Genomic DNA, 21,014 nt, shown 5'->3' with positions numbered 1-21,014 from the left:
AGTGAGTGAGTGAGTGAGTGAGTGAGTGCGTGAGTGCGTGAGTGAGTGTGTGTGTTCTCACCAGGGCTGTATGGTTCTCTATCTAAGTCGTCAGGCTTCAGCTCATCCCGGCACAGGAACTTTCCCAGGCGCCTCAGGGAGACAATGGCCTGCACCACAAATACTTGAATGAAAGACATTTCAAATGATTTTCAATCATCCGTTAATGATAAACCTTGCCAGGGCCACATTGTTTTGTTTGGTCCCTTAGTGAGACATCACCATGGGTGACCCCTGACTGACCTGCATGGTGGTGCTCATAGCGAAGGGCAGCTGGAGGGGCGTCTTCAAAATGTTGATGAGAGCCATGGAAACGAAACACTTCGGGCGTCGAGGATGTTCTTATCGTCGATGAGGACGTAGACGCCCGAACATGGCGAAACGCTATCTGTAGGAGCACAGGACATGGTTATGACAGCCTTATGAAGGGTTATGTAGCCTTATGTAGTCGCTCTTAGGTAGTCTCAGGTCAGGAAACAGGTTCGGAGTTAAGTGAAGATGGAGAATTGATAATTATGATAGTGACATATGTAATGTTTATGACAGGCTTACGAAGGCTCTACGACAGGTCGTAACTCACCAGGAAGGATGAAGAGTTGAAGGGGCGATGGAGATGGAGTAGAGGACCTGGGATCTCTTCAGGGCATTGAGTTCTTTCTCCCGGTAACCCAGAACCCTCTCCAGGAGGCCTGTTCCCAGGCGTAGTAGAATTCAGGATCTTAATCCCACTCAGGATCTCATTCATCAGCTTGATCCTGCTGTCTGTGTACTGCATCTGGACCTCCTGGAAACACAGAGTAGGGAATTAGTACGGAATTGGAATTCAGAACACGAATATGGAATTCAGAACACTGAATATGGAATAAGGAACATGAATAGGAATTAGAACACTGAATATGGAATTCAGAACACTGATATGGAATAAGGAACACTGAATATGGAATAAGGAACACTGAATATGGAATAAGGAACACTGAATATGGAATAAGGAACACTGAATATGGAATAAGGAACACTGCATATGGAATTCAGAACACTGAATATGGAATAAGAACACTGAATATGGAATAAGGGAACACTGAATATGAATAAGGAACACTGAATAGATAAGGAACACTGAATATGGAATTTTTACCCCCAAGCCATAAGACTCCTGAACAGGTAATCAAATGGCTACCCGGAGTATTTCCATTGAGTGCCCCCCACAACCCTCTTTTTACACTGCTGCTACTCTCTGTTTATCATTTATGCATAGTCACTATAACTATACACTCATGTACATACTATCTCAATTGGGCCAACAACCAGTGCTCCGCACATTGGCTAACCGGGCTATCTGCATTGTGTCCCACCCACCCACCGCCAACCCCTCTTACACTGCTGCTACTCTCTGTTCATCATATATGCATAGTCACTTTAACCAATCTACATGTACATACTACCTCAATCAGCCTGACTAACCGTGTCTGTATGTAGCTTCGCTACTTTTGTAGCCTCGCTACTGTTATAAGCCTGTCTTTTTACTGTTGTTTTATTTCTTTACTTACCTATTGTTCACCTAATACCTTTTTAAAGAAAGGTTAGATAAATCAGGTCAATTACATCTGTACAGTTTTACGCAATAGAGGATTTTATAATGCCACACGGAACACAAGTAAGTATGCCTGTACATTACAGTAGCGTTAATACCCAATGACAAAGAGCAGTGTGTGGTTGATGCCGTGTTTCCTCACAATACATCCCAGCCTATTAGAACAGTACTGTATGAGTTACTGTGTAACGCGTCAATGGAAACCAGACATGGTGTATGTAAAGTCATATTATTGGATCATCAGCCGTTTACCAAGCCTCTGACAGGGTTGAGGGGACTAGGGAGATAGAGAGTCGTTTATAATATTAGGAATAGTATTACTGCCAACGATCGGTTATCTGACTAAATAAGAGAGAATCTCTGGGTTTTATTGGGTTCGTTTTGTGTGGTATTCTTCGATTCTAGTGTGTGTCTGTGTGTGTGTGTGTGTGTGTGTGTGTGTGTGTGTGTGTGTGTGTGTGTGTGTGTGTGTGTGTGTGGTGTGTGTGTGTTTCTGTTTCTGTGGTGTGTGTGTTTCTGTGGTGTGTGTGTGTTTATGTTGTGTGTGTTTATGTGGTGTGTGTGTGTTATGTGGTGTGTGTGTGTGTGCGGTTTTCTGTTTTTACTATCCAAGTGGGGACCAGAATTTCTAGGAAGGGAAGGATAGTAAAACAAGGAACATTTTGTTGGTCCACACAAGGAAAAGGCTATTTTAGGCTTATGGGTTAGATTTGGGGTCAGGGTTAGGGTTGGGTTGGGGTCAGGTCAGGGTTAGGGGTTGGGGTCAGGAGTCGGGGTTGGGTCAAGAGTCAGGGTTAGGGGTTGGGGTCGGGGTAAGGGTTAGGGGTCGGGGTCAGGGTCAGGGTTAGGGGTTGGGGTCAGGGTCAGGGTTAGGGGTTGGGTCAGGAGTCAGGGTTAGGGTTAGGGGTTGGGGTCAGGGTCAGGATTAGGGGTTGGGGTCAGGGTTAGGGGTTGGGGTTGGGGTCAGGAGTCAGGGTTAGGAGTTGGTTCGGGGTTTGGGTCAGGAGTCAGGGTGGGTTAGGGTTAGGGTTAGGGGTTGGGGTCAGGGTCAGGGTTAGGGTTAGGGGTTGGGGTCAGGAGTTGGGGTTAGGGGTTGGAGTCAGGGTCAGGGGTTGGGTTAGGGGTTGGGGTCAGGAGTTGGGGTTAGGGGTTTGAGTCAGGGTCAGGGGTTGGGGTCAGGAGTCAGGGTCAGGGTTAGGGTTGGGGTCAGGAGTCGGGGTTTGGGTTAGAGGTTGGGGTCAGGGTTAGGGGTGGGGTCAGGAGTTAGGGTTAGGGTCAGGAGTCAGGGTCAGGAGTCAGGGTTAGGGGTTGGGGTCAAGAGTCAGGGTTAGGAGTCAGGGTTAGGGGTCAGGAGTCAGGGTTAGGAGTCAGGGTTAGGGGTTGGGGTCAGGAGTCAGGGTTAGGAGTCAGGGTTAGGGGTTGGGTCAGGAGTAGGGTTAGGAGTTGGGTTAGGAGTCAGGGTTAGGAGTTGGGGTATGGAGTCAGGGTTAGGAGTTGGGTTGGGGTCAGGGTTAGGGGTCAGGGTCAGGGTTAAGGTGAGGTCCCGTGTGTCTCAGTTGGTAGAGCATTGCTCTTGCAACAACAGGGTTGTGTGTTTGGGACAGTAAGAATGAAAATGTACTCACTCACTACTGTAAGTCTCTCTGGATAGAGCGTCTGCTAAGTGACCTATATGTTTAAGGTTAGAGGGTAAGTCTAGGAATGGGAATCAACTGTTTGGTCATTACGAGGATAGTAAAAAAGTGTGTGTGTGTGTGGTGTGTGTGTGTGTGTGTGTGTGTGTGTGTGTGTGTGTGTGTGTGTGTGTGTGTGTGTGTTGTGTGTGTGTGTGTGTGTGGTGTGTGTGTGGTGTGTGTGTGTGCGTGCGCGTGGTGCGTGTGTGAACTGACCTGCAGCTTGCTCCTCATCTTGGCGATGAAGCCGTTGAGAGGAAAGATAAGGATCACCGTGGCGATGCCGGCTAGGGTGACGGACCCAGAAGCTGTTAGATACAAGAGAGGGGTAACAACAGTGTGTAGTGTACGTGTGTGTTCTACTACCTGCCACAGGAAGAAGAGACAGAGAGCTATCTCAATGGGAGCAGGAGAGGGGCAACAACAGTGTGTGTTCTACCTACCTGCACAGAAGAAGAGACAGAGAGCTATCTCAATGGGAGCAGGAGAGGGGCAACAACAGTGTGTGTTCTACCTACCTGCCACAGGAAGAAGAGACAGAGAGCTTCTCAATGGGAGCCACCCACAGCGTTGAAATACACCACCATGTCCATGAGCTTCTGAGTGTCTGCCGACACCAGGTTAACAATCTGTCCCACGGTACAGGACTGCCGCGCTGCACTGCTGATCACTAGAGACTACAGGGGAGGGAGGAGGGGAGAGAGACAGACAGAGAGAGAGTGTTCAATCCACAACCACCTAAAAGGAAGCAACCCACCCCCTCACTTTGTATGTTGTATTTTGACCATTTGTTTGTGTTTTCTTCCTGTATGAAATGTGCAAATTGTATTAAATCATTTCCATTCAGCCTTTGCTGCCATTGATACTCTGTAATGCTTCTAAAATGGTGTGATAAGAAACCATCCCTCTCTCTTGTCGTTGTGTCTCTCTCTCTCTCCATACCTTCCTGTAGACCAGGCCCATGACAGCGGTTCTTCACCCTCATTCCCACGGTGAAGCAGGAGTACATGTACTGATGGTTGACAGGGACTGGAGGCTGGACAGGAGGAACAACAGGAAGGCGAACATGAAGCCCTTCCACAGGTCGCTGTCCTGGTCACTCATGAACCAGAGGAGGCTGGAGGGGGAGGCGAAAAACAGGGTTTAATGATGCTGGAGGGGGACGGGGAAAAACAGGGTTTAATGATGCTGGAGGGGGACGGGGAAAAACAGGGTTTAATGATGCTGGAGGGGGACGGGGAAAAACAGGGTTAATGATGCTGGAGGGGGACGGGGAAAAACAGGGTTTAATGATGCTGGAGGGGGACGGGGAAAAACAGGGTTTAATGATGCTGGAGGGGGACGAGGAAGAACAGGGTTTAATGATGCTGGAGGGGGACGGGGAAGAACAGGGTTTAATGATGCTGGAGGGGGACGGGGAAGAACAGGGTTTAATGATGCTGGAGGGGGACGGGGAAGAACAGGGTTTAATGATGCTGGAGGGGGACGGGGAAGAACAGGGTTAAGATGCTGGAGGGGGACGGGGAGAACAGGGTTTAATGATGCTGGAGGGGGACGGGGAGAAACAGGGTTTAATGATGCTGGAGGGGGACGGGGAAGAACAGGGTTTAATGATGCTGGAGAGACAAACTGACTGAGATGTACTTCAGTCATTTGGGCTGTATACTGCTCCACACCTGTTTTGATGAAACAGGGTCCATACACTCTCTCCTGGGTAACGTAGTGTCCTACCTTTGACCAGGGTCCATATACTCTCTCCTGGTCAACGTAGTGTCCTACCTTTGACCAGGGCCCATACACTCTCTCCTGGGTCAACGTAGTGTCCTACCTTTGACCCGGGTCCATACACTCTCTTGGGTCAACGTAGTGTCCTACCTTTGACCAGGGTCCATACACTCTCTCCTGGGTCAACGTAGTGTCCTACCTTTGGACCAGGGCCGTACACTCCTCTCCTGGGTCAACGTAGTGTCCTACCTTTGACCAGGGTCCGTACACTCTCTCCTGGGTCAACGTAGTGTCTCACTTTGACCAGGGTCCGTACACTCTCTCCTGGGTCAACGTAGTGTCCTACCTTTGACCAGGGTCCATACATCTCTCCTGGGTCAACGTAGTGTCCTACCTTTGACCAGGGTCCATACACTCTCTCCTGGGTCAACGTAGTGTCCTACCTTTAACCAGGGTCCATACACTCTCTCCTGGGTCAACGTAGTGTCCTAACCTTTGACCAGGGTCCATACACTCTCTCCTGGGTCAACGTAGTGTCTACCTTTGACCAGGGTCCATACACTCTCTCCTGGGTCAACGTATGTCCTACCTTTGACCAGGGCCATACACTCTCTCCTGGGTCAACGTAGTGTCCTACCTTTGACCAGGGCCCATACACTCTCTCCTGGGTCAACGTAGTGTCCACCTTTGACCAGGGCCCATACACTCTCTCCTGGGTCAACGTAGTGTCCTAACCTTTGACCAGGGCCCATACACTCTTCCTGGGTCAACGTAGTGTCCTACCTTTGACCAGGGCCATACACTCTCTCCTGGGTCAACGTAGTGTCCTACCTTTGACCAGGGCCATACAATCTCTCCTGGGTCAACGTAGTGTCCTACCTTTGACCAGGGTCCATACACTCTCTCCTGGTCAACGTAGTGTCCACCTTTGACCAGGTCCATACACTCTCTCCTGGGTCAACGTAGTGTCCTACCTTTGACCAGGGTCCATACACTCTTCCTGGGGCAACGTAGTTGTCCTACCTTTGACCAGGGTCCATACACTCTCTTGGGTCAACGTGTGTCCTACCTTTGACCAGGGTCTCCATACACTCTCTCCTGGGTCAACGTAGTGTCCTACCTTTGACCAGGGCCCATACACTCTCTCCTGGGTCAACGTAGTGTCCTACCTTTGACCAGGGCCCATACACTCTCTCCTGGGTCAACGTAGTGTCCTACCTTTGACCAGGGCCATACACTCTCTCTGGGTCAACGTAGTGTCCTACCTTTGACCAGGGTCATACACTCTCTCCTGGGTCAACGTAGTGTCCTACCTTTGACCAGGGTCCATACACTCTCTCTGGGTCAACGTAGTGTCCTACCTTTGACCAGGGCATACACTCTCTCCTGGGTCACGTAGTGTCTCTACCTTTGACCAGGGCCCATACACTCTCTCCTGGGTCAACGTAGTGTCCTACCTTTGACCAGGGTCCATACACTCTCTCCTGGGTCAACGTAGTGTACTTTGACCAGGGCCCATACATCTCTCCTGTGGTCAACGTAGTGTCCTACCTTTGACCAGGGTCCATACATCTCTCCTGGGTCAACGTAGTGTCCTACCTTTGACCAGGGCCCATACACTCTCTCCTGGGTCAACGTAGTGTCCTACCTTTGACCAGGGCCCATATACTCTCCTGGGTCAACGTAGTGTCCTACCTTTGACCAGGGCCATACGCTCTCTCTGGGTCAACGTAGTGTCCTACCTTTGACAGGGCCCATACGCTCTCTCCTGGGTCAACGTAGTGTCCTACCTTTGACCAGGGCCCATACGCTCTCCTGGGTCAACGTAGTGTCCTACCTTTGACCAGGGCCCATACACTCTCTCCTGGGTCAACGTAGTGTCCAACCTTTGACCAGGGTCCATACACTCTCTCCTGGGTCACGTAGTGTCCTACCTGACCAGGGCCCATACCCTCTCTCCTGGGTCAAAGTAGTGTCCTACCTTTGACCAGGGCCCATACACTTCTCCTGGTCAACATAATGTCCTACCTTTGACAGGGCCCATACACTCTGGGTCTCACCTGAGCACCTGTGGTAGGAGAACATGAAGGCGTCGTGGAAGATGAGGAAGAGGGTCCTTTGAGGAAGAAAGGTCGAAGCTCCGAGCAGAACTCTGAAGAGACAGAACCCTGAGTTCTGTTCTTGTCTCAGCTTCTTCAACAGCTGGGTCTGTTCTGTCAGTTTAGGGCCTGTAGGACGGCAGTCAGACAGACTACAGTCCATTCTGGTGGAGGGAGAGAGAAACAGAGAGGTTAAATATTAAACAGCTGGGTCTGTTCTGTCAGTTTAGGACTCATATGTTAGGGGTTCAGGTTCAAACATTGAACAATATGGCGGAGCTGAGAGCTTCTAGGTTTGGTCGTCCCTGGCCGAGGCACGGACTCAAGCTCCTTTTCTGGTTCGCCAAAGATTACATCGTCATCAAAAATGACAACCAGATGGTTGCAAATTCCGACCCCAAAGAGGGAGGCTTTGGTTTCCGTCTCTTCCAGAACAGACTTCAGTGTGACAACAACATCTGCAAGAAGCTGCTTCCTGATGATGGCTACACGTTCTATGAGGTGGGCAACCTCCACCACACAGCATCTAAATCCATGCCTGAGTATGTCAGGAAGGGTTACACTCATCACATAGATACCAGCAACATGGACCGCCTCATCATCAGTATGCGTCCAGACAGGATAGTGGATAAGGTCTATGTGACCCAGCACGAGGACCTGAGGAACTTCGCCCCACTCAACACATATTGCATCAGCAGGGAGTTGCTCATGATCATATGTGGTCATCCATTGAGTAACTTCCTGGAACAGGCGGGCTATTCCACCCATGAGCAAAATGTAATTATGTATCAGGGCATCGCCCCCAGGGAGTCTGGGGATACCAAGATTGATATGGAAGGTGGATCCAGAGCTCCACCCAGAGTTCCACCCAGAGCTGCACCAGGCTTCTGGGAAAGCTACTGTACCATACTGTAACCAGGCTTCTGGGAAAGCTACTGTACCATACTGTAACCAGGCTTCTGGGAAAGCTACTGTACCATACTGTAACCAGGCTTCTGGGAAAGCTACTGTACCATACTGTAACCAGGCTTCTGGGAAAGCTACTGTACCATACTGTAACCAGGCTTCTGGTAAAGCTACTGTACCATACTGTAACCAGGCTTCTGGTAAAGCTACTGTACCATACTGTAACCAGGCTTCTGGGAAAGGTTTGGGCCAGATCTATGTTCATTTTCACTAATACATTTGGTCATTTATCAGACACTCTTATCCAGAGTGATTTCAGTGCATTCAACTGAGGCAGATAAACAGCAACATACTGTATCACAGTCAGAGCAAGTCAACTGTTTCTGTTACCATTACTGAGAGGGTTGTTGCTGGTGGGGCCTGCTACTGGATAATGTACTTCTGTATTTGGTAGTATTTGGTAGTTTATTTTTCAAAGATTGATCTTTATGTTATTTTTTGTTGTTGTATTTTGACATTTTTCACCTTCCCTGGTTGTAATCAATGTAGTTTCCTCTTCACTTTAACCCAAAACATAAATGTGATGACATTAAATCAATGTGGAAAGCTGATTGGATTTGCAAATCAACTACGTAAGAACATTTCATCTAGTGGCCGACAACGAATGCAACAAGTAATCATTCTCAAATTCTTTAGAGGCTAATTCATTGAGTCTATATACCAAATCTAGAGTCAATCTGATCTATGGTTCATGAGTAGATGTTTAAAGTATGTTTTAGCATTAGCATGTGTGCTAACATGCGTCTATAGGTAGAGTGCGGCCATATTTGAATGTAGCAACTATTTTTTCTCAAAACTATTAAAGACAAACATCTGAACTGAATCTGATGTATGGTTCATAAAGGAGAACATGATTCCAGATGGTTTTGAACATCAGTTGTAAATAATGATTTGTTAATAGTTTCCATGTTTTTCTTTTAGAGATCTCAGTACAACATTCAGTGTGGTTCATCTTAGAGACGTCCATGATAGTGCTGACAAGTTTCAAGTTGATATGCCACTGTGGAGTGGATTTACAGGGATTTAAATGGCCACGTAAAATCAGCTATCTGTTGATCATGTGTTTCTACATGATCTTCTCACTCCACCTTGTGGCCACAGATGGAACAGCACTCCAGACTGACGGAAGATCAGAAAGAGATGGAGAGTGATGGAGAAAAACAAAGAGAGGTATGAAGACGCCGACACACATCAGTTCACGTTGATACAGCCTCCCTGTGCTATGTGGTGTAATCCAGGCAGTATTATGTGGTGTAATCCAGGCAGTTCTATGTTGTGTAATCCTGGCAGTACTATGTGGTGTAATCCAGGCAGTATTATGTGGTGTAATCCAGGCAGTACTATGTGGTGTAATCCAGGCAGTACTATGTGGTGTAATCCAGGCAGTACTATGTGGTGTAATCCAGGCAGTACTATGTGGTGTAATCCAGGCAGTATTATGTGGTGTAATCCAGGCAATACTATGTGGTGTAATCCAGGCAATACTATGTGGTGTAATCCAGACAGTATTATGTGGTGTAATCCAGACAGTATTATGTGGTGTAATCCAGACAGTATTATGTGGTGTAATCCAGACAGTATTATGTGGTGTAATCCAGGCAGTACTATGTGGTGTAATCCAGGCAGTACTATGTGGTGTAATCCAGGCAGTATTATGTGGTGTAATCCAGGCAGTATTATGTGGTGTAATCCAGACAGTATTATGTGGTGTAATCCAGACAGTATTATGTGGTGTAATCCAGACAGTATTATGTGGTGTAATCCAGACAGTATTATGTGGTGTAATCCAGGCAGTATTATGTGGTGTAATCCAGACAGTATTATGTGGTGTAATCCAGGCAGTACTATGTGGTGTAATCCAGGCAGTACTATGTGGTGTAATCCAGGCAGTACTATGTGGTGTAATCCAGGCAGAATTATGTGGTGTAATCCAGGCAATACTATGTGGTGTAATCCAGACAGTATTATGTGGTGTAATCCAGGCAGTACTATGTGGTGTAATCCAGGCAGTACTATGTGGTGTAATCCAGGCAGTATTATGTGGTGTAATCCAGGCAATACTATGTGGTGTAATCCAGACAGTATTATGTGGTGTAATCCAGACAGTATTATGTGGTGTAATCCAGACAGTATTATGTGGTGTAATCCAGACAGTATTATGTGGTGTAATCCAGGCAGTATTATGTGGTGTAATCCAGGCAGTACTATGTGGTGTAATCCAGGCAGTATTATGTGGTGTAATCCATGCAGTACTATGTGGTGTAATCCAGGCAGTACACACATTCCCCTTAACAACAGGTGTTTTACTGAGAACACATTCCCCTTAACAACAGGTGTTTTATTGAGAACACACATTCCCCTTAACAACAGGTGTTTTACTGAGAACACATTCCCCTTAACAACAGGTGTTTTATTGAGAACACACATTCCCCTTAACAACAGGTGTTTAACTGAGAACACACATTCCCCTTAACAACAGGTGTTTTACTGAGAACACACATTCCCCTTAACAACAGGTGTTTTACTGAGAACACACATTCCCCTTAACAACAGGTGTTTTACTGAGAACACACATTCCCCTTAACAACAGGTGTTTTATTGAGAACACACATTCCCCTTAACAACAGGTGTTTTACTGAGAACACATTCCCCTTAACAACAGGTGTTTTATTGAGAACACACATTCCCCTTAACAACAGGTGTTTTACTGAGAACACACATTCCCCTTAACAACAGGTGTTTTACTGAGAACACACATTCCCCTTAACAACAGGTGTTTTACTGAGAACACACATTCCCCTTAACAACAGGTGTTTTATTGAGAACACATTCCCCTTAACAACAGGTGTTTTACTGAGAACACACATTCCCCTTAACAACAGGTGTTTTATTGAGAACACACATTCCCCTTAACAACAGGTGTTTTACTGAGAACACACATTCCCCTTAACAATAGGTGTTTTACTGAGAACACATTCCCCTTAACAATAGGTGTTTTACTGAGAACACACATTCCCCTTAACAACAGGTGTTTTATTGAGAACACACATTCCCCTTAACAACAGGTGTTTTACTGAGAACACACATTCCCCTTAACAACAGGTGTTTTATTGAGAACACACATTCCCCTTAACAACAGATGTTTTATTGAGAACACACATTCCCCTTAACAACAGGTGTTTTACTGAGAACACACATTCCCCTTAACAACAGGTGTTTTATTGAGAACACACATTCCCCTTAACAACAGGTGTTTTATTGAGAACACACATTCCCCATAACAACAGGTGTTTTATTGAGAACACACATTCCCCTTAACAACAGGTGTTTTACTGATTACACACATTCCCCTTAACAACAGGTGTTTTATTGAGAACACATTCCCCTTAACAACAGGTATTTTATTGAGAACACACATTCCCCTTAACAACAGGTGTTTTACTGAGAATCAGGTTATAGCAAGGATCTTATTGAAAACATTTACTTAATGACGGAATACAGTAAACTATTTGGTTATTCCATAACTATTTTTGTCCTAATCTGTACACAATCTCTTTAGGTGTTACAAACATGTACAGTACATAGTTTGGAGTTGGACCCGGTTCACACAACCTGTCTGCATTTTGATCATATATTTTGATTTGTTTAAGTCTCTGGTTTAGTTTATTGTTGTGTCTGATTGGTGACCAGTCTAGTAACTCCTTTACCACCTCTAACAGGTCTGATTGGTGACCAGTCTAGTAACTCCTTTACCACCTCTAACAGGTCTGATTGGTGACCAGTCTAGTAACTCCTTTACCACCTCTAACAGGTCTGATTGGTGACCAGTCTAGTAACTCCTTTAGCACTTCTAACAGGTCTGATTGGTGACCAGTCTAGTAACTCCTTTAACATCTCTAACAGGTCTGATTGATGACCAGGCTAGTAACTCCTATACCATCTCTAACAGGTCTGATTGATGACCAGGCTAGTAACTCCTTTAACATCTCTAACAGGTCTGATTGGTGACCAGTCTTGTAACTCCTTTAACACCACTAACAGGTCTGATTGGTGACCAGTCTAGTAACTCCTTTAACATCTCTAACAGGTCTGATTGATGACCAGGCTAGTAACTCCTATACCATCTCTAACAGGTCTGATTGGTGACCAGTCTAGTAACTCCTTTAACATCTCTAACAGGTCTGATTGGTGACCAGTCTAGTAACTCCTTTAGTACCTCTAACAGGTCTGATTGGTGACCAGTCTAGTAACTCTTTTACCACCTCTAACAGGTCTGATTGATGACCAGTCTAGTAACTCCTTCATCGCCTTAAAACAGGTATGATTGGTGACCAGTCTAGTAACCCCTTTACCAACTCTAACAGGTCTGATTGGTGACCAGTCTAGTAACTCCTTTACCACCCCTAACAGGTCTGATTGGTGACCAGTCTAGTAACTCCTTTATCACCTCTAACAGGTCTGATTGGTGACCAGTCTAGTAACTCCTTTACCACCTCTAAAAGGTCTGATTGGTGACCAGTCTAGTAACTCCTTTCTCATCTCTAACAGGTCTGATTGGTGACTAGTCTAGTAACTCCTTTACCACCTCTAACAGGTCTGATTGGTGACCAGTCTAGTAACTCCTTTATCACCTCTAACGGGTCTGATTGGTGACTAGTCTAGTAACTCCTTTAACACCTCTAACAGGTCTGATTGGTGACTAGTATAGTAACTCCTTTACCACCTCTAACAGGTCTGATTGGTGACCAGTCTAGTCACTCCTTCACCACCTCTAACAGGTCTGATTGGTGACCAGTCTAGTCACTCCTTTACCACCTCTAACAGGTCTGATTGGTGACCAGTCTAGTAACTCCTTTATCACCTCTAACAGGTGCTAAAGGAGGAACAAAAGTTACATGCAAAACCGGCAAGAAAAAAAGAGGGGCTTATAACAGAACCTGAATGACGGGTTGCTCCTACACGCACGCACGCACGCACGCACGCACGCACGCACGCACGCACGCACGCACGCACGCACGCACGCACGCACGCACGCACGCACACACACACACACACACACACACACACACAAAGGCAGCAAAGCTTGCAGATCATCCAATCATCTTCTCACATGGCCTCATACAGATCTACAGGGACATCGAGCACCAGAAAATAGAGATTCCATTTATTTTAAAACACCAGGTACAGTAAAAACATTTTATGATGTGCTTTTTTGTGATCTAGTCTGTCTTTACTAAACAAGTTAGATCTAGTTTGTCCTTACTAAACAAGTTAGATCTAGTCTGTCCTTACTAAACAAGTTAGATCTAGTCTGTCCTTACTAAACAAGTTAGATCTAGTCTGTCCTTACTAAACAAGTTAGGTCTAGTCTGTCCTTTCCAAACAAGTTAGATCTAGTCTGTCCTTACTAAACAAGTTAGGTCTAGTCTGTCCTTACTAAACAAGTTAGATCTAGTCTGTCCTTACTAAACAAGTTAGATCTAGTCTGTCCTTAGTAAACAAGTTAGGTCTAGTCTGTCCTTACTAAACAAGTTAGATCTAGTCTGTCCTTACTAAACAAGTTCGATCTAGTCTGTCCTTACTAAACAAGTTTGGTCTTGTCTGTCCTTACTAAACAAGCTAGATCTAGTTTGTGATGTATTTTTCGTAAATTTTCTCTCTAGGAAGGAATACGCCCAATCTAGCTCACAATTAACAATTTGATACTTTATTTGATCAGATCTGAGCTTATCTAGGTCTGATCTAATTTGAGTTCCATTAGGTCTGCTCTAATCTGAGTTCATCGAGGTCTGCTCTAATCTGAGTTCAATCTAGGTCTGCTCTAATCTGATTTCAATCTAGGTCTGATCTAATCTGAGTTCATCTAGGCCTGTTCTAATCTGAGTTCATCTAGGTCTGCTTTAATCTGAGTTCATCTAGGTCTGATCTCCAGTCTTGAGTTGTTTATGATCAGATACAACAACAGTTGTAATCAATTATATATATTTATACACTGAGTGTACAAACCATTAGGAACACCTTCCTAATATTGAGTTGCACCCCCTTTTGTCCTCAGAACAGCTCAATTCACCGGGGCATGGACTCTACAAGGTGTCAAAGCTGTTCCACACTACCCTACCCCGTTCAGAGGCACATAAATGTTTTATCTTCCCCATTCACTCTCTGAATGGCAACACAGACACAATCCATGTTTCAATTGTCTCAAGGCTTAAAAATCCTTCTTTAACCTGTCTCCTCCCCTTCATCATCACACTGATTGAAGTGGATTTAACAAGTGACGTCAATAAGGGATCATATCTTTCACCTGGATTCACCTGGTCAGTCTATGTCATGGAAAGAGCAGGTGTTCCTAATGTTTTATACACTCAGTGAATATTTATATCCTTTTTTACATGAAGTTTTTCCAGAATAATAAAGCAGTACTATCAAAATCTATTAATATTTAATAAATTGTCATTACCTGAAACCTGACAGATTGTGGTTGAAAATATATACATTATCAACCCATTTTTTCTGCATTAAAACATGGTACGGTAAAGGTGACAGATTTCCCCTTCTGTTTATGACGTTCACTTTTAACTTTAACAGGTATACTGTTTTGTAACTATTTAAACCTCGCATTTACTGTCATGTAGTTAAATATTTTCTTCCCCTTAAGTTTCATGTTCCTGGATCCTTCAGGAGATTACATTTCAAACTAACACTTGACTCATCCAGGAGTGGTCCCAAATGACACCCTATTCCCTATTGGGCCCTGTTCAAAAGAAGGGCACTATATTGGGAATAGGGTGGCATTTGGAACTCATTTACAGTGTATTGTCTCTTGATGGATGTGCTGCCAAATGAAAATGTGCTCAAACCTGCTGGGCTGTTCATGTTGACGACGTTTCATGATAATCGTCAAGAGGGCTCACGTTACTAGGTTACCACAGTTGTTTTAGGCCAACGATAACAACTGTCCTACTGTCACTAGTAGAAAGAGGAGGAAGGGAAGCGCTACTAAGGTACACAATACTACATTTTGGTAGACAAAGGGTGCTCTTTGGTAAAAGTGGGGAATTGGTCATAAAATAGAGAGGAGGACCAAGGCACTCTTCATATAATTCATTAAAATGCCTTTATTTGTATGGCATGTTCAATAGAAACAACGTTTTAAAAATCTACATGTTTCGGCTGCATGGCCTTCGTCAGAGAGTATGGCCTCCGTCAGGGAGTATGGCCTCCGTCAGGGAGTATGGCCTCCGTCAGGGAGTATGGCCTCCGTCAGGGAGTATGGCCTTCGTCAGGGAGTATGGCCTCCGTCAGGGAGTATGGCCTCCGTCAGGGAGTATGGCCTCCGTCAGGGAGTATGGCCTCCGTCAGGGAGTATGGCCTCCGTCAGGGAGTATGGCCTCTGTCAGGGAGTATGGCGTTCGTCAGGGAGTATGGCGTTCGTCAGGGAGTATGGCCTCCGTCAGGGAGTATGGCCTCCGTCAGGGAGTATGGCCTTCGTCAGGGAGTATGGCCTCCGTCAGGGAGTATGGCCTCCGTCAGGGAGTATGGCCTTCGTCAGGGAGTATGGCCTCCGTCAGGGAGTATGGCCTCCGTCAGGGAGTATGGCCTCCGTCAGGGAGTATGGCCTCCGTCAGGGAGTATGGCCTCCGTCAGGGAGTATGGCCTCCGTCAGGGAGTATGGCCTTCGTCAGGGAGTATGGCCTTCGTCAGGGAGTATGGCCTCCGTCAGGGAGTATGGCCTCCGTCAGGGAGTATGGCCTCCGTCAGGGAGTATGGCCTTCGTCAGGGATTTGATTTCGTCTGATTTTTAAAACTTTGTTTCTATTGAACATGCTATACAGATAAAGGCATTTTAATGAATGATATGAAGAGTGCCTTGGTCCTCCTTTCTATTTGATGTCCTATTGTCATGTTCCACAGCAAGAAAACCAAAAATGTCACTGAAACAGAATGGGGAACTAAGAGTCACTGACAGCAACCAGAACGACACCGCTGGGGTTTTAGGAGGGGTTCTGAGAGACACTCTTGGTGTCCACTGAACGTTGACTAGCAACAACAACTGGAGCCTAAAAGACACCCACCATGAGACCCACTAAATTCAACAAGAACAGGCAAACAAAATGAAAACACACACCAAAATTAAAGACATGAAGTTAACCACAACTAAAGGAGTTAACCCTCCACATCTCTCAAGACAACTAGAGGAGTTAACCCTCCACATCTATCAAGACAACTGCAGGTGTTAACCCTCCACATCTATCAAGACAACTAAAGGAGTTAACCCTCCACATCTATCAAGACAACTAGTGGAGTTAACCCTCCACATCTCTCAAGACAACTAAAGGTGTTAACCCTCCACATCTATCAAGACAACTAGAGAAGTTAACCCTCCACATCTATCAAGACAACTGCAGGTGTTAACCCTCCACATATATCAAGACAACTAAAGGAGTTAAACCTCCACATCTACCAAGACAACTAAAGGAGTTAACCCTCCACATCTATCAAGACAACTAAAGGTGTTAACCCTCCACATCTATCAAGACAACTAGAGGAGTTAACCCTCCACATCTATCAAGACAACTAAAGGAGTTAACCCTCCACATCTATCAAGACAACTGCAGGAGTTAACCCTCCACATCTATCAAGACAACTAAAGGAGTTAACCCTCCACATCTATCAAGACAACTAAAGGTGTTAACCCTCCACATCTATCAAGACAACTAAAGGTGTTAACCCTCCACATCTATCAAGACAACTAAAGGAGTTAGCCCTCCACATCTACCAAGACAACTAAAGTTGTTAACCCTCCACATCTACCAAGACAACTAAAGGTGTTAACCCTCCACATCTACCAAGACAACTAGAGGAGTTAACCCTCCACATCTATCAAGACAACTAGAGGAATTAACCCTCCACAACTATCAAGACAACTAAAGGAGTTAACCCTCCACATCTACCAAGACAACTAGAGGAGTTAACCCTCCACATCTATCAAGACAACTGCAGGTGTTAACCCTCCACATCTATCAAGACAACTAAAGGAGTTAACCCTCCACATCTATCAAGACAACTAGAGGAGTTAACCCTCCACATCTCTCAAGACAACTAAAGGTGTTAACCCTCCACATCTATCAAGACAACTAGAGGAGTTAACCCTCCACATCTATCAAGACAACTGCAGGTGTTAACCCTCCACATATATCAAGACAACTAAAGGAGTTAAACCTCCACATCTACCAAGACAACTAAAGGAGTTAACCCTCCACATCTATCAAGACAACTAAAGGTGTTAACCCTCCACATCTATCAAGACAACTAGAGGAGTTAACCCTCCACATCTATCAAGACAACTAAAGGAGTTAACCCTCCACATCTATCAAGACAACTGCAGGAGTTAACCCTCCACATCTATCAAGACAACTAAAGGAGTTAACCCTCCACATCTACCAAGACAACTAAAGGTGTTAACCCTCCACATCTATCAAGACAACTAAAGGAGTTAGCCCTCCACATCTACCAAGACAACTAAAGGTGTTAACCCTCCACATCTATCAAGACAACTAAAGGAGTTAACCCTCCACATCTATCAAGACAACTAAAGGAGTTAACCCTCCACATCTATCAAGACAACTGCAGGAGTTAACCCTCCACATCTATCAAGACAACTAAAGGAGTTAACCCTCCACATCTACCAAGACAACTAAAGGTGTTAACCCTCCACATCTACCAAGACAACTAGAGGAGTTAACCCTCCACATCTATCAAGACAACTAGAGGAATTAACCCTCCACAACTATCAAGACAACTAAAGGAGTTAACCCTCCACATCTACCAAGACAACTAGAGGAGTTAACCCTCCACATCTACCAAGACAACTAGAGGAGTTAACCCTCCACATCTACCAAGACAACTAAAGGAGTTAACCCTCCACATCTATCAAGACAACTAGAGGAGTTAACCCTTCACATCTATCAAGACAACTAAAGGAGTTAACCCTCCACATCTATCAAGACAACTAGAGGAGTTAGCCCTCCACATCTACCAAGACAACTGGAGGAGTTAACCCTCCACATCTACCAAGACAACTAGAGGAGTTAACCCTCCACATCTACCAAGACAACAAGAGGAGTTAACCCTCCACATCTACCAAGACAACTAAAGGAGTTAACCCTCCACATCTACCAAGACAACTAAAGGAGTTAACCCTCCACGTCTATCAACACAACTAAAGGAGTTAACCCTCCACATCTATCAAGACAACTAAAGGAGTTAACCCTCCACATCTACCAAGACAACTAGAGGAGTTAACCCTCCACATCTATCAAGACAACTAAAGGAGTTTACCCTCCACATCTACCAAGACAACTAAAGGTTCAGTTCTAATTGACTCAACGGACAAGGAAATCTTAACCAGGTTTAATTCTTCCCAAATGGTCAATACAGCTGCTTTAGCTATAGTATTACTGATGTAACAACCAGTCTCTATCCCCCCTCAGATACTATAGTATTACTGATGTAACAACCAGTCTCTATCCCCCCTCAGGTACTATAGTATTACTGATGTAACAACCAGTCTCTATCACCCCTCAGATACTATAGTATTACCGATGTAACAACCAGTCTCTATCCCCCCTCAGAAACTATAGTATTACCGATGTAACAACCAGTCTCTATCCCCCCTCAGATACTATAGTATTACCGATGTAACAACCAGTCTCTATCCCCCCTCAGAAACTATAGTATTACCGATGTAACAACCAGTCTCTATCCCCCCTCAGATACTATAGTATTACTGATGTGACAACCAGTCTCTATCCCCCCTCAGATACTATAGTATTACTGATGTAACAACCAGTCTCTATCCCCCCTCAGATACTATAGTATTACTGATGTAACAACCAGTCTCTATCCCCCCTCAGATACTATAGTATTACCGATGTAACAACCAGTCTCTATCCCCCCTCAGAAACTATAGTATTACCGATGTAACAACCAGTCTCTATCCCCCCTCAGATACTATAGTATTACCGATGTAACAACCAGTCTCTATCCCCCCTCAGATACTATAGTATTACTGATGTAACAACCAGTCTCTATCACCCCTCAGATACTATAGTATTACCGATGTAACAACCAGTCTCTATCCCCCCTCAGATACTATAGTATTACTGATGTATCAACCAGTCTCTATCCCCCCTCAGATACTATAGTATTACTTCTGATCTATCATGTCTCTAGCCTGCCGCTCCTAAATATTACCTGGGCCAGCTCCTCTTAAATATCATCTGGGCCAGCCACACTTAAATATCATCTGGGCCAGCCACACTTAAATATCAACTGGGCCACAGCCACTCTTAAATATCACCTGAGCCAGCCACTCTTAAATATCACCTGGGCCAGCCACTCTTAAATATCACCTGGGCCAGCCACACTTAAATATCAACTGGGCCAGCCACTCTTAAATATCACCTGGGCCAGCCACTCTTAAATATCACCTGGGACAGCCTCTATCACCTGGGACAGCCTCCAGTCTCTATCACCCCTCAGATACTATAGTATTACTGATGTAACAACCAGTCTCTATCACCCCTCAGATACTATAGTAGTACTGATGTAACAACCAGTCTCTATCCCCCCTCAGATACTATAGTATTACTGATGTAACAACCAGTCTATAGCCCCCCTCAGATACTATAGTATTACTGATGTAACAACCAGTCTCTATCCCCCCTCAGATACTATAGTATTACCGATGTAACAACCAGTCTCTATCCCCCCTCAGATACTATAGTATTACTGATGTAACAACCAGTCTATAGCCCCCCTCAGATACTATAGTATTACTGATGTAACAACCAGTCTCTATCACCCCTCAGATACTATAGTATTACTGATGTAACAACCAGTCTCTATCCCCCCTCAGATACTATAGTATTACCGATGTAACAACCAGTCTCTATCCCCCCTCAGATACTATAGTATTATTTCAACCAGTCTCTATCCCCCCTCAGATACTATAGTATTACTGATGTGACAACCAGTCTATATCCCCCCTCAGATACTATAGTATTACTGATGTAACAACCAGTCTCTATCCCCCCTCAGATACTATAGTATTACTGATGTAACAACCAGTCTCTATCCCCCCCTCAGATACTATAGTATTACTGATGTAACAACCAGTCTCTATCCCCCCTCAGATACTATAGTATTACTGATGTAACAACCAGTCTCTATCCCCCCTCAGATACTATAGTATTACTGATGTGACAACCAGTCTATATCCCCCCTCAGATACTATAGTATTACTGATGTAACAACCAGTCTCTATCCCCCCTCAGATACTATAGTATTACTGATGTAACAACCAGTCTCTATCCCCCCTCAGATACTTTAGTATTACTGATGTAACAACCAGTCTCTATCCCCCCCAGATACTATAGTATTACTGATGTAACAACCAGTTTCTATCCCCCCTCAGATACTATAGTATTACTGATGTAACAACCAGTCTATATCCCCCCTCAGATACTATAGTATTACTGATGTAACAACCAGTCTCTATCACCCCTCACATACTATAGTATTACTGATGTAACCACCAGTCTCTATCCCCCCTCAGATACTATAGTATTACTGATGTAACAACCAGTCTCTATCCCCCTCCCAGATACTATAGTATTTTTCAACCAGTCTCTATCCCCCTCAGATACTATAGTATTACTGATGTAACAACCAGTCTCTATCCCCCCTCAGATAATATAGTATTACTGATGTAACAACCAGTCTCTATCCCCCCTCAGATACTATAGTATTACTGATGTAACAACCAGTCTCTGTCCCCCCTCAGATACTATAGTATTACTGATGTAACAACCAGTCTCTGTCCCCCCTCAGATACTATAGTATTACTGATGTAACAAC

The 21,014-nt window shown here is 44.9% G+C and overlaps 3 protein-coding genes across 3 annotated transcripts in view; 2 read left to right on the top strand and 1 right to left on the bottom strand.

Annotated features, from left to right (window-relative positions):
* LOC120038416 (multidrug resistance-associated protein 1-like) overlaps window positions 1–7,290 on the bottom strand; it is a 73,648-nt gene extending 66,358 nt beyond the window's left edge. The window contains exons 1-7 of the mRNA XM_038984183.1: window positions 7,057–7,290; window positions 4,246–4,339; window positions 3,866–3,973; window positions 3,520–3,611; window positions 620–823; window positions 283–427; window positions 62–163 (exon numbers count right to left, since the gene is read on the bottom strand). Of these exons, the coding sequence (XP_038840111.1) occupies window positions 62–163; window positions 283–427; window positions 620–823; window positions 3,520–3,611; window positions 3,866–3,973; window positions 4,246–4,339; window positions 7,057–7,290 (979 nt within the window). The remainder of the gene's footprint in view (window positions 1–61; window positions 164–282; window positions 428–619; window positions 824–3,519; window positions 3,612–3,865; window positions 3,974–4,245; window positions 4,340–7,056) is intronic.
* A 74-nt stretch (window positions 7,291–7,364) lies between these two features.
* On the top strand, window positions 7,365–12,884 carry LOC120038415. Its single transcript, XM_038984182.1, has 2 exons — window positions 7,365–7,965; window positions 12,826–12,884. Exons 1-2 carry the CDS (start codon window positions 7,365–7,367, stop codon window positions 12,882–12,884), a joined length of 660 nt encoding a protein of 219 aa, XP_038840110.1.
* Window positions 12,885–13,207: 323 nt separating this feature from the next.
* LOC120038413 overlaps window positions 13,208–21,014 on the top strand; it is a 53,367-nt gene continuing 45,560 nt past the window's right edge. The window contains exon 1 of the mRNA XM_038984179.1: window positions 13,208–13,274. The gene's annotated coding sequence lies outside the window, so the exon portion shown is untranslated. The remainder of the gene's footprint in view (window positions 13,275–21,014) is intronic.

Source organism: Salvelinus namaycush, unplaced genomic scaffold (genome assembly GCF_016432855.1).
Source record: "Salvelinus namaycush isolate Seneca unplaced genomic scaffold, SaNama_1.0 Scaffold22, whole genome shotgun sequence".
Lineage (NCBI taxonomy): Eukaryota > Metazoa > Chordata > Actinopteri > Salmoniformes > Salmonidae > Salvelinus > Salvelinus namaycush.
Note: the sequence above shows the minus strand (reverse complement) of the source record. Positions and strands in the feature narration are given on the sequence as shown.

What these genes read in the sequence shown, in the direction of transcription:
- LOC120038415 (XM_038984182.1), top strand. Translation starts at nt 7,365, where the DNA reads ATGTTAGGGGTTCAGGTTCAAACATTGAACAATATGGCGGAGCTGAGA. An exon ending in TACCAAGATTGATATGGAAG is followed by an intron (nt 7,966 to 12,825) that starts GTGGATCCAGAG and finishes CACCTCTAACAG; the next exon opens with GTCTGATTGGTGACCAGTCT.